Raw genomic sequence first — 13,332 nt, forward strand, 5'->3', positions numbered from 1 at the left:
GAACCGCCGGCCGCCTCCCTCCCTACAGCCGCTCCTTTTGTCTCTGGTCGCAGCGTTTGGCTGCCGGGCCGAGCCGAGCCGACTCAGCCCAGGAGGACCGGGGCAGACCGGGTTAACCGAGGATATAAACGGTAAAAGAGATAAATGTGAGTTAAAAGCAGAAAGAGAAGGAGCGGTCGGTTCTTACCTCATGACTCCGAGAAGAGCTGAAGATGGCTGAGGAGGAGGAGGAGGGAGGGTGGGAGAGAGATTTATTTATTTATTTATTTACACCACTTGATTAAACTACAACCAGACGACAGCGGTGAAAATAAGCTCCTCCTCAGGCACAACAACCAATTATTTCAGCAGTGCTGTTCGTTTAGTAAACAGGTCTGGGCTTAACATCCGACCTCCTCAGGGCCCAGGCATGGCCGGATCACGGCACAATGGGCCCCTGGGCTCAGACCTGCATAAGGCCCCCACCCCTCCCACACTGAGATACCAGACTGACAGAGACAGTGACACAAACAGCACAGCCATGGCGATGTCGTCTCCATTCTCTGCTATGTTGTGTCTCGGTAACAGTTTTGTTAAGCCAGCTGACTGGCTGTCTGCAGGCTCAGGGTTTCAGGGTCAGCTCTCCAAGCACGGGGTGCAGGTGGATTTCAGGGGCCCTGAGTTCTGGTCCAGTGTCTCCTCAGCTGGACCCAGTAATGAGGTTCTTCTCATTAGAGAGAGAGCGAGGCTGCTGAGGCTGCTCCACCACCCCTTTCTTCATGTTGTCCTATTTTTCTTTACAACCCACTGAACACACACTGTTCATATGTGGAGTTTGTGCTCAGCAACATAACAATGGGTGTAGATCCGGGCGGTGCATCTGCCAGGGGCATAGCTTTGTTTCCCAGTCTATTTATTTGCTGGGAGGCGTCTCCTGTCTGCGGTTCTCCACATTTCCACCAGAGAGAGCCACAGGACACTGTTTGTGTTCAGCGGCGCTCACAGAGGATGGAGGCATTTCTGCTACATGTCACCATTTCAGATTATCATCACCCACACCTTTGTTTTCCCACTGCGTCATATGTCAGTAATCAATCAGCTATTGATCAGTCACTGCCCTGAGTTGCCAGCTGTCCATTACATAAGATGAGGAGCAGACTGGTTGTACTGGGCACTGTGTGAACAGGGTGTCACTGGAAACTGTCATCACTCTGCTCTCAGGGAAACTGAATAGAATCTAATCAGATCCGTTTCACTATGGGATGTGCTGTTTTGTTAATCTCGTGTTTGCATAAAATTAAAATGCTGATCTTGTTGCATATCAAATGTACTTGACTCCTACAGTTGGTGCAGTGAAATCTGTGTGGCTGTGCTAAAAGACTGGTGTACAACAGACGGCAGAATAAGAATCAAGATGAACTGTAAAGGACAAAAATTTGAAATTATAAATGTGTGGAATATAAGCATCAAACTGCTAAACTGTTGTGTGTAAGTAGGTTGAGCAAGTTTAAGTTAAATATAATGATAAGTTACTTTTAGTTGTTTCATATGAATCGATCAAAACTTTGTTTTCAAGCAGGTTCATGGAGCTGGCAGGGCATAACTACACAGAGCTGAAAGCAGTGGGACCACTGCACACAGGTTATGTGCAGGTGTGAGGGGTCTGCGGGTGACCAGGTCAGGCAAGACCCCTTGAAAAGGGATTTCTAACCCAACAGGTGAAATCAAGTCAGAACAAAACAGTCGGTGTGGCCTGGTGGGGTGGATTTCCAACCTGATGTTGGTTTCCACATTAGAAATGAAATAATCTAACGACAACAACCTTTTCTAATACTTCATCAGTGTTATGAGCAGCTACCAGTAACCAGTAGGGTTGGGGTAACTGGCATTTCATTCAAATGACACCATCACATAGTGCTATTCTGAATGATTAAAACTAATCCTGTAGACATTTAAACCCAGTAACTGCCAGGACTACAGCAGCCTGTAGGCAGGCATCAGTGTCTAAAAGAACTAATGGTTGTAGTCATTTCTTATTATGTGTTTTCAGCCTATTCTATTTTTTATGTTGATGACGCGTCTGAGTGACGCTGATGGAAGGAAAATGTATTTTTACTTTGGAGGAGGATGCTGAGATAACGATGGGCTGGAAGCTGAAAACAAGACTTCCGCCTAGCTTTCAAAATAAAAGGGAAACAGTCCTGACCCCTAACCCTCAACCTTAACCCTTGTGCCCTACCTAATTGTACTACCCTCTTTTCGCATTCGTGCCAAAAATATACAAAATATGAATATTCATTTTTCATATTTTTATTTCAAAACTACAAAACATTCACTCATTCTTATGATTTTACCCTTTAAATGCCAGTCATTCATTTGAATTATTAAATATATATTTCATAAATCCACCAAAAATGAGTTATTTTCCATATAATAAATAGTAGAAGGAGGATGGGGTTTTGGTGGTGAGTAGAGTCTTGGATATGTCAAAGACTAGCAACAAAATTGATTTGATTGCTTTAGTATTTTTTATGTAGTGCCAGATATTCCCTCCTGACACATTCGTGGCCAAAAATGCACCATTGACTTCCATTGAAACCACATTTTGTTATCTCACTCCCACTACAGTATAAAACCATGCATTCTGTAATGGTAGCATTTCATTTTGAAGAAAAGTAGTGGTATTTGACATTTTTGTTCTAATTCACCAGATTCAACCATTTCCTCATTGTAGGCTGATGCATGAAATTTGTGTATTTTTGCCATATAATGGAGTCATGTGACTACCAGGGGACCCCAAGAGTTTTGTGTGTGTGTGTGTGTGTGTGTGTGTGTGTGGGTAGGTGGATGAGTGAGTGAGTGGGCGAGTGAGAGTGTGTGTGAATCTGTAAGCACACACTGATCATTTCAGGGCTCAAAAAAGGGTGTGTTTTGAGGGATTGTTCCATGTGTCTTTGAAGAGGTGCTTGAGTAAATCATGACCTCCGGCCTTTGCTGTACTCAAAAACAAAATGAATAACAACTGTTAGTGTGTATATGCACCTGACTGCCTTCACAGCCAAAGATGAACAAACATCTTGGCTGAGGTGTCATTTCATTAGCAGAGAAGGACAAAGACCTGGAGCAAAGAGAGGAAGCAAAAATGATGAGACATTTCAGTGCAGAAGAGGTTTTAGAAATGGCAATGAAGCCTTTACCTGCCAGTGAGCTACAGGACTCACCTGAAGAAGATGGGGGAGGCACTCACAGAAGTGAAGGACTCCAATGGGCATTCTGTCAGATTCCCCCGTCTTCAAATGAATCCTGCAGCTCACTGTGTGCTTACAGATTCACACACACACACACACACACACAAAACTCTTGGGATCCCCTGTTAGTCAAAAATACACAAATGTCATGCATCAGTCTACAATGGGGAAAGGGTTAACCATTTAAGGACATGTGCCTAACCTTAGCCAATTCGGATTACTGCCAAATCTGAGGTTTCCTACTAACCTAAAGGTTTAATGACCTTAACCAGCTCAAACAAAACCATCATGACACAGACGTTATTTAACCCCAAATCAGAATAACATTTATCTACTCTGGGTCTCGGACAGTGCACAGGAACCCGAGTGACCAGCGTTGACCCGTGCCTTCCCCCAGCCCCCCCAGTCCAAAGTGTGCAGATGTTTGACAAAGTGGGGAGGGTCATTGAGACAGACTCATTCTCCCTAGCCAACCTTTTTCTAGACCTAACTTAGAACTAGATCGAGGTCAAATTCGACAAATAATAACTGAATCTCTTTCTACATAATGGTCCTAGGGATCCAGATTCACATGTGCAAGGATTTTTTTGGGAGTTCTGTGGGCTTCTGGGGCTTTTATTGCGAAAATAAGGCGAATAACCCGAGCGGAAGCCTTGTTACTTGTTCAGTGTGTTTTCGTAGCGGAGGAGGGAGGAGATGGTGATGGAGGGAGGAAGAGGAGGAGGAGGAGGAGGTCCGATGTGCGCTGGTCGGCAGAAGGTGTGATGATGATGATGTGAGTCAGAGAGCGGAGGGTTCAGGATGCTCACAGCCGCCGGAGTAGACAAAGCCCGCACACACAGAGACCGAGGATCCGCAGAGCCACGGTGAGTCCGCTACACACACCGGCAGCGGGGAGAGCGCGGGCTGCAGCCGGGCGGCAGCGCTCCGGTCTGCTTCTACCGACCGGCTCGGAGCTGCCGGGGCTCTGCTTGCATCACTGTGTGCATGTGCGCGCGCGTGATTCTGCACGTTCATCAAAGCTTTGTATGCGCGCGTGCCTGGGCCGAGTTTTCTGTCGATGGCAGTGATTAACACGATGCGAGGACATGATGAGCCCGGAGCCGCAGCTCAGTGAACGCGAGAACAAAGCAGCAGGTCAGCGCAGTGCGTGTGCGTGTGTGCGCGAGTTGGATGGAGAAGTCTGTCTGTCATGACGCCAGCGTGCACGACAGACATCATCATCACTAAAAGGGTTCGAGACACCAGGATTATTAGAACAAGTGCATATTAAAGTACAGGAGGTACAGTGGGAGTACTGTGTTTATCTGCAGCTACACCTCATAGGAACGCTGTCACCACAACAATACTGTAGTAATACTCTACTACAGCGCACACACAGTCTGTGTATTGTAACGGGATCATTAGAAGAAAAGTCAACATGAGAATTTTACTCTTTCATACATATATAGAAATATTATAATAGGCTAATATTATTCCAAACCAAAGTGTGACATAAAACACACTGTGGAGCACTCGGAGTACATTACATTTAAAATGCAATTTTGACTTTAGAACACACAAATATCGTGGTTGTCAAAAGAGGTAAGGCAGCCTGAAGTAAAGATAAAGAAGGTTCTATTTATGACACTGATGCACTGACTGGTTGTTTAATCTGGACATGAGTTAAATGATTAGAGAGATGAATGAATGACGTTTTGTGCAGCTGTTCAGTACAATGTGACATTAGTATGTGACGTTTTGACCGAGTTTGGCTGGAGCCAGTCCCAGTTCACACTGGGCGAGAGGCAGGGTCCACCCTGGACAGGTCTCCAGTCTGTCAAAGGGCTGACATGTAGACAAACAGCTGCACACTCACTCCTACTGGGAATTTAGAGTCACCCGTCAACCTAAGCTGCATGTCTCTGGACTGTGGGAGGAAGCTGGAGAACCCACACAGGCACAGGGAGAACTCTATACAGAAAGGGCCTGAGTTATAAAAGAGATACAGGACAACGGCAAATACAATCTATTGGAGGAAACGAGGCATTTAATGATTTCTATACAACCAGAGTTGAAGATAAATAAATGCCAGTAAATGGTTTTACACCATCAGTGGCTCTGCTCTGTGTCTCTGTGCGCTTGACAGTGTCATTGTGACCTGATGTGGAACATGCAGAACAAAACCCTGACAGAGTCAAGAAGGTGAAGAGGAGGAGGAGGAGAATGCAGCATGGAGCTGTTGAGTGGAGAGTGAGAACAATGTGTGAAGCTGCAGCTTGTTGTTACACTGGAAGAAACCACTGTGCTGGGAGGCTGCAGGTCCACTGGGAGTCTTTGTCAGAGCTGGAGACAAAACTGCTCTGTGTGCGCGCATGTCTTTCTGCATGTGTGGACATATCTGAAGGATGTAGCCGGTGAGTTTGTACGTCTGTGTCATTCCCCTGTCCAGAGACCAGCAGCACCAGTGAATGTGGTGTCCTCACCATAATGTGTGCGAGTCCAGACCCTGGTCCAGCTCATCACTCGGTGTCGTAGACCTCCACTGCTGTCCACCAACTATTAACCCCCCCCAGTGAGCCACACCGCTGCACAGGGGAGAACATGGGAGGCCATCTGTTTCCAATAAATGGCTGTGGGGGCAGTAAAATCTTCACTGTGCTTCTCGGTAATGTAACTCATGGTTCAGGACGACATTTTAACCCTGGTGAAATGACAGGATGTGGTCTGGGACAGACCTGGACACTCAGCAGGACAAAGAGAAAAGTCTCCCCAGGGAGAAGGGCTGAAGGAGAGGCAGAGATACTGGTTGAAGTGGAAGAGACTCAAAATCATTCCTAACTCAGTGAGATGTGAACTGACAGACATGAAACACATGTTGATCTGATTCAGTGTGACAAATCTCCATAAAGCCAGTGAGAAACCAGAGGAGCGGAGGCTGTAGAACCTGCCTGAGATCCTGTGTTTAGGTTTCCTTCAGTGACACATTGATCCAGTGACAGCTGTGTGTACGTCCATGGTGGTGGGGACACCATAACTAACAGCAGCACCACCCTGTGCCAGTCATTACAACAGCAATGGGGTCTCCTGTCGCCACACTGGTTCAGCGACAGGCCTCTGTGTCGGTGTGGAGTTTGGTTTTCCTATGTCAGATGAGCATTTTCACACAACAGTTACATCTCACTATGAACTATCTTTAAAACTAGAAGGAAATCACTGAACTCAAAGCTCAGTGTTACTGCGTCCTGTCACTTTCCTGGCTTCACTGCAGGTTCGTCTCAGTGTTTTTCAGCCTTTCTTGTTAAAGTAGGTCTTGCCTAATCTTGTACAGGGCAGGACTGTGAAGATGGTAACAATCGACGATGGTCCACATGACTTTTCTTAAACCGACTCTGGTCACTTATCGTGCCATCCTTCCTTGTGTGTCTGTGATGAGAGCAGGTTTATTTTGGTACTTTTCATGCTGCTGCTCAGTCAGTGGTGTTTTCCCTGCTGCACACCTCCGCACAGGAAGTGACGTCAAATGATGTGGGGAGGCGGGTAACCATGGCAACTGCCCTGCCGATGATGATATGTTTGCACTCTGAGTGTATAAATCCCTGCTGTGTGCCTGTGTTGCCCTGGCAACCAGACGACTCTCACACACTGCATGTACTTTCAGATGCTCCTGTGGCTACACAATGGCTGCTGCCAGGAGCCAGGTGTGTTATTGTGAACTACTGATCAGTCACTAACTGCAGTCGAGATATGGAGCGGTGATGATGGACACATTCAGCGGCAGGGTCTCCTTGCAGTGTTTCTGTCCTCCTGAGGAAAGCATCCAAAAAGCTGAAGACCTTTCACCAGAAATGTCTGTTCAGTTCTGGTCGATAGCTGGGAGAACCCATTTAGGGCTGTTCACATGAGGTGGGTCTCCACCCAGCAGTTTTTATTGTCAGTTTGTGGAAACACTGCAGATTTTTAAAAAATTCTTGAAATATTGCAAAGTATTTGCACTTAGCAAAAGTGGAAAAGTTGCCCTATCGATAAAAATTAAATGTGGTAAAGTGGAGTGGAAACAGACTTTTGCTGCGTTTCCACTACGGGAACCTAACCAGCGGTGCACCTCGTATCACTGTGCGTAGCCTCCAGGGCTGATGCCGACTGTCCAGCTTTGTTTCTACACTGTGTTTTCTCTCGGTCGGTCTCTGTTTAGAGAAGAGAGGGGCTGCTCCCCCCTCACACCCGCAGTCTGCTGTTTGTTTACAAACAGTGCTTGTAATGCTAACACTTGAGGTGTGAAGACACGGAAGCTAGCATGCTCTGAAAAATAATTGCAGGATGACAGAATATCTTTCACAGTGTCACATTTAATGATTTCTGTTTAATTTCTGCTATTTTTTCCCTTCTTATATCTTCCCCAGTGAACAGGTTATTTATCAGCAGCAGGTGAACTCCAACTCCCACAATGCCCGAGCAAAGTAACGACTACCGAGTAGTGGTGTTTGGAGCCGGCGGAGTGGGGAAGAGCTCACTGGTCCTTCGGTTTGTTAAAGGCACCTTTAGAGACACCTACATCCCTACTGTAGAGGACACCTACAGACAGGTAGGATGCAAGCTCAGGCACTTTAATGTTGCATTAACTCAGATTTCTATTAATTAAAATATTGGTCAAATATTAGTTTTTGTTTTTTTTTTGTCTTTGGTCTGTAAATGAGCCCCGCCTGCCACCGAGGCAAGGTTAGAAGAAGGGTCATGTCAAACAGCCATGGAGGAGCTGTGGCCGGCTAAAAGTCTGAACCAGCAGCTGCCAGAGTGAAGAGGTGGCGTCTTTTGCACAGAGAGAGTGGAACAAAGAAAGAGCAACAACCAGGGTTAACATGGGTTTGGCTGTTTGACATGGAGAGGGTTAAAAGCAGCCAGAGGGCTCAGACTGGATTCAGATGTGGTGTTCTTCCTTCTGGATGTGTTATTAGGAGACAAAACTCAAATACCAAGTGCATCAACAAGTCCTTTTCTTGTGATTATGGTGGTGATAATTACAGCTTCCAGAACCTCACTGAGACACTGGAAACCAGCTATTTGGGAGGAACTGGAGCTTTGTGTAATGTCAGTGTTTTGTGTCACATCACCAGGAACCAGAGCATTCTACTGGACTGACAAGTTTACTGTTAGCCAGCTAACACTAGCTTCAGACTGGAGACTGCATTTTGGACAGTTTGTCCCAACCAGGCATCTGTAGTTCATGTCAGAGCTTCAGGAAACAAGATGGGGGGCAAAGTAAGGAGTGGTTTATGATGTCAGTTTGAGTGTTACTAGAGCTTCTGGGCTGAAAAGGTGGAGCAAAACTGTTGTTGTTAAACACTTGTTCATCTTTCTGAACTTCTCACCTGATTGGAATTTAAAAGAGTTTTAATTAAAACTCATGAACTGGTTGAATTATTGATGGTAATTGTGGTCTCTGTGGCATCTCTGCAGGTGATCAGCTGTGATAAGAGTGTCTGCACGCTGCAGATCACTGACACAACAGGTAGTCACCAGTTTCCCGCCATGCAGCGGCTGTCCATTTCCAAAGGCCACGCCTTCATCCTGGTCTACTCCATCACCAGCCGCCAATCGCTGGAGGAGCTCAAACCCATCTACCAACAGGTCTGAGTTTAGCTTCTAGATGACAGGCAGCCCATAGGCTCAGTTATTAGCCTTTGTTGTACAACCACAAATCAGAAAAATTTGGGACATTATGCAAAATCTAAATTAAAACTGAAAACAGTGCTGCATTTACATAGTAAAGCGTTTACCACTGTGTGATGCTGCCGTTCCTTTACACAGCACTTAAAGACATTTAGGGACTGAGGACACCAAGTGATCAAGTGAGTCAGGTGTCATTTTGTCCCATTCTTCCTGCAAACAAGTCTTAAGGTGTGACAGTCCTAGGTCTTCGTTGACCCAGTTTGTATTTCAAAATGCGCCATAAGGTTGAGGTTTTGCGTCTCGGTGCCTGCAGTCCACATGTCGAAGTGTCTTTGGGCAAGACACTGAACCCCCCAAGTTGCTCGTGAAGGCAGCGCGTATGCACGCAGCGGCCCAGGGCCCTTGGCTCCAAACAAAATTTTGTTGTACGTGTCACAATGTTACAATGACAATAAAATAAAGATTCTTGTCTTGAAGGCAGCACATGTTGCTCCAATATCTCTGTGTGTTTTTCAGGATTAATGGAGCTGTCAGAGAAGTGCCAGTGACCTTTGGGGGGTCAACAGTGGTGGGGTGGGTAGAACAGTGGTCTCCCAACTGGACGTTGAAGGTTCGACTCTCGATGCCTGCAGTCCACATGTCAAAGTGTCCTTGGGCAAGACACTGAACCGCCCAAGTTGCCCATGATGGCACACAGTGGCCCGGGGCCCCTCAGCTCCAAACAAAGAATTTTGTTGTACGTGTCACAATGTTACAATGACAATAAAATAAAGATTCTTCTTTGCCAAGGGCAATGACACAACCCCAGACCATGACAGACCCTGGCTTTTGGACCTGTTGCTGCTAACAGTCTGGATGGTCCTTTTCCTCTTTGGTCCACAGCACACGGCATCCATTCCTTCCAAAAAAGACCTGAAGCACTGATTGGCCAGATGCTGATTGACCACAGTGCACCTTTCCACTGTGTGATGGTCCATCCCAGATGCCTCTGAGTCCAGGGCAGTCGACCTCTGGACACTGTTGACATAGGGCTTCCTTTGGACACAGCACAGTTTTAAGCAGCATTTATGGATGTAACTACGTATTGTAGTAGCTGACACAGGTGAGCCAATGCGTCCTGAGCCCATGTGGTTATATCGCTGATAGAAGAGTAACGATTCTTGATGCGGTGCGGTCTGAGGGATTGGAGAACTCGGTCATCCAGCTTAGGCTCAGCCCTTGTACTGAAATCCCTCCAGGCGACAGAACCAAATCCCTTCCAGTCTTTCTTTGAGGAACATTGCTTTTAAACATTTTAATAATTTTCTCACACTGGCGGTCCTCAGTCCATCTTTGCTTCCAAAGGGCTTCGCCTTTCCCGGACGCCACTGTTGTACTGAGTCATGATTGCAGTCACTTGTTAACTATTTCAAATGGAATCATCATTTCATTGGTTTACCTCATTACTGGCCCTGAAATGCAACTGCCCCAACTTTTTTGAAACATGCTGTAGCATCAGAAATGAAGTGAGTGTTTATTTTGAACAAAGAATAAAATTGATGAGGTTTCACATCAAATAATGTGCTGCTGGAGTTTTTTCAATGTGATACAGGACACAGATGATTTACACATCACTGTTTTCAATTTTAATTTTGATTCTATACACCGTCTCACCTTTTTCCAATTTGGAGTTGTATGATATGGCACTCTGTGTGCCCTAAAGATTATTGTTGTTTTGTGTAACAATTTCTTCCTACAGTACAACAGAGGAGGAGGTATGATTCTGTTTATTTTAGTCTGGAAACCTCACTGAGATCATTAGGATTTGTAGTTTTCATCTGAGGTAGTGGGACCATGTAGAACAGGGGAGATCTGAGGATGGAGCCTTGGGGAACTCCACATCACAGACTGAATCTTAGAAAGTACTTTTTAGATGAATAAAAACAATAATACAACTTGTACTCAGAGATACCATCCTGACTGACTTGATCCCATGTTCCTCTAGGTTCTTGCCATCAAAGGCAGTGTAGAGTCCATTCCAATCATGCTCGTGGGCAACAAGAGTGATGAGATGGCCCAGCGTGAAGTGGAAACGAAGGAAGGCGAAGCTCAGGCCACCATCTGGAAGTGTGCCTTCATGGAGACATCGGCCAAGATGAACTCCAATGTGAAGGAATTGTTCCAGAAACTGCTGGCCCTGGAGAAGAAGAGGGACATGAGCCTGAGCATCGACGGCAAACGCTCAGGAAAACAGAAGCGAGCCGACAAGCTGAAGGGGAAGTGCAGCGTCATGTAGAGTATGCAGCAGCAGAGGACTTGCTGTAGGGATGTGGAAACAGAGGAGCAGGAAGGGGGAGTTTACTAATGAGTCCCATAGAGACTCCCCCTCCCATCTTTAGCTCGACTCCCAATAACAGAGGTCTTCTTCTTTTGTAGCTCTCCTCCTCCACCTGTTTCAACACTGAAGCCCAGACAAATAAAATTATGAGACTCATTACGAAAACTGGAATATTTATACCAGGGCCTCAGGCTCCTCGTGGCCCTGAACTGGATTGTGTTTGTGGCTCCAGAGTACTTTTAAATAAATATATACAGCCAACTAACTACTGTCTCCATTAACATCACTAACTTATGATGAAGAAATGCTTCACTGGTTTTATTGTGAATCATCAACCTTTACTTACTCAACAACCTGTCACACCATATTCATTGAGAAAGTACATTTTTCTTATTTAAGAATGCTTCTTTCACACCCACTCCAACTGGTACCACCAAATTTCAGATCCAGACTCAACCTGAAAACTACATTTTTTGCTTTATTTCATCCATTACAGTGCAGACTGTTAGCTCACAGGGCCGATGGCTCATCCATTAGTTACACTCTACTCTCTTCCCACTGGCCACTTTATATATTTTAGAATACACAAATATGAACCCAGAGTGCCAAGCTTGACATAAAGACAATGAGACAAAACTAGCCTAACCTGAAACAAATTATTCAGGAAACATTGGGATCTGCTGATGCAGAGCTCTTGTGCAACCTGAAGACATTTTTCAAACAATGGCTTCTAATTTCCAGCTGAAGACCAGTGATTTGTTGCTTGAAATCACAACTCTTGCTGCAGGTTCAGTCCATTCAACAACAGGACAGAGTTCATCTTAATCAGAAATAATCTTACCCTAAAACAAAACCTATCACCCACAAATAGATGGAGAGCTAATGATGCTCTACAGCTATGCTACCTTTTAATGCTGGAAGGAAGAGAAGGTTACTACTGTAGGTAGTCTGCTGTCACAGACAAATGCCTATGTACAAGACGACTCTTCATCCTACAGACTGTTTGCAGCAGGTGCTCTGGTGAGCTGACAGACTGCAGCGGAAACAGCAGACACTCATGTTAGCACATCAGGAAGCTTCCATGATTTTTGCCAGAATCGCTGGATAAAACAGCTGTTAGCATCAACACGTGGCTGCTGATAGACCAGCAGTAGAAGTGTGGATCTGTGGGAACTGTACATATGATTTAAAGGAGCATTCCAACATATTTGGAAATCCTCTTGTTAGTCTCCAGAGTCAGATGCTAAAGATGGATGTTGCGGCTTCATCTCTGTGTCCAAAACAAAGATAGATGCTGGGTGTGTTTAGCCTAGCTTAGCACAAACACTGGGAGCAGGGGGAAATGGTTAGTCTAGCTTCATCATACAACTGCAGGTCTATCTAGCTTACAGTACATGCTGGGTTTCTCTCTAGGAATCGTCTGGGTTTAGTTGGCACTATGTTTAAAAGAGTAGTAGGAGTTATTTTGAGAGTTTTGCATTTATGGGTTTTGTGAATATACTCGTGGCATTAAATCCATCCCTGAATTTTTACCTTAGCTGAAAACTTAAGGCCCTTTTAGAAAAAAAGTACAAATATTTTGAATGACTTGGTTTTTTAACCATTAAAAAGCTCTAATCTCATGAACAAAACTCATTCAAAATAGCCAAGATTCAAAGTTCATTCTAGACCTTGGAAACAGTAGTTTAGAAAACTTTTTCACCACCGGTTCATTTAGTAGCTGTTCCTAAGCTTTCAGTCAAGACTTAAAATAGCTGAATGTAGATCCCTCTGCAGTTGGCCATAACGGCTGTTTGACGGCTACTTCCTGTTTACTTAGGTGTTTGAAAAGCTGCAGGAGCCTCACACCACTCACAATGTATGTGTCATTTTGTCCTCATTTCCTCAGTTCTCTACCAGAGATGGTGAGGGCAAAGTAAGCACAACCACAGAGCCACAGGAGTCACCTTTATTGGAAGTACACCGGGTTGAATGCAACTCATTTTTCCTTGTACTAAGCTAGGCTAAAGATCTCCTGGAACTATCTATGTGCTGATTGCCACCTGAAGCATCTGGAGAAAGTGTTCAAGTAAATCTCACTAAATGTCAGACTATTCAGGAACGAGTACATTGTCTGAGCAACTGCTGTATATTTGAAAT

At 45.2% G+C, this 13,332-nt stretch overlaps 2 protein-coding genes across 5 annotated transcripts in view; one reads left to right on the plus strand and one right to left on the minus strand.

The window, feature by feature from the left end:
* apc2 (APC regulator of WNT signaling pathway 2) overlaps nucleotides 1–239 on the minus strand; it is a 35,620-nt gene extending 35,381 nt beyond the window's left edge. Inside the window, exon 1 of the mRNA XM_020609130.1 lies at nucleotides 188–239. The gene's annotated coding sequence lies outside the window, so the exon portion shown is untranslated. The remainder of the gene's footprint in view (nucleotides 1–187) is intronic.
* diras1a (DIRAS family, GTP-binding RAS-like 1a) lies at nucleotides 7–11,942 on the plus strand. 4 transcript variants are annotated; one of them, XM_020609134.1, is made up of 4 exons: nucleotides 7–131; nucleotides 7,610–7,791; nucleotides 8,664–8,834; nucleotides 10,861–11,942. In XM_020609134.1, the coding sequence occupies exons 2-4, from the start codon at nucleotides 7,654–7,656 to the stop codon at nucleotides 11,149–11,151; spliced, it is 600 nt and encodes a 199-aa protein (XP_020464790.1). In that variant the 5' UTR covers nucleotides 7–131; nucleotides 7,610–7,653; the 3' UTR covers nucleotides 11,152–11,942. The 4 variants fall into 4 exon arrangements, with proteins under 4 accessions (XP_020464790.1, XP_020464789.1, XP_020464793.1 ...); XM_020609133.1 differs by lacking the exon at nucleotides 7–131 and adding an exon at nucleotides 3,910–4,093; XM_020609137.1 differs by lacking the exon at nucleotides 7–131 and adding an exon at nucleotides 4,122–4,364.
* Nucleotides 11,943–13,332: the final 1,390 nt, after the last annotated feature.

This window comes from Monopterus albus, unplaced genomic scaffold (assembly GCF_001952655.1).
Source record: "Monopterus albus unplaced genomic scaffold, M_albus_1.0 scaffold98.1, whole genome shotgun sequence".
In the NCBI taxonomy this organism is placed as follows: Eukaryota; Metazoa; Chordata; class Actinopteri; order Synbranchiformes; family Synbranchidae; genus Monopterus; species Monopterus albus.

Excerpts from the sequence above, each read along its gene's own strand:
- diras1a (XM_020609134.1), top strand. The coding sequence starts at position 7,654 with ATGCCCGAGCAAAGTAACGACTACCGAGTAGTGGTGTTTGGAGCCGGC. Across the intron at positions 7,792-8,663 it reads TAGAGGACACCTACAGACAG|GTGATCAGCTGTGATAAGAG; the intron begins GTAGGATGCAAG and ends GCATCTCTGCAG. Across the intron at positions 8,835-10,860 it reads TCAAACCCATCTACCAACAG|GTTCTTGCCATCAAAGGCAG; the intron begins GTCTGAGTTTAG and ends ATGTTCCTCTAG.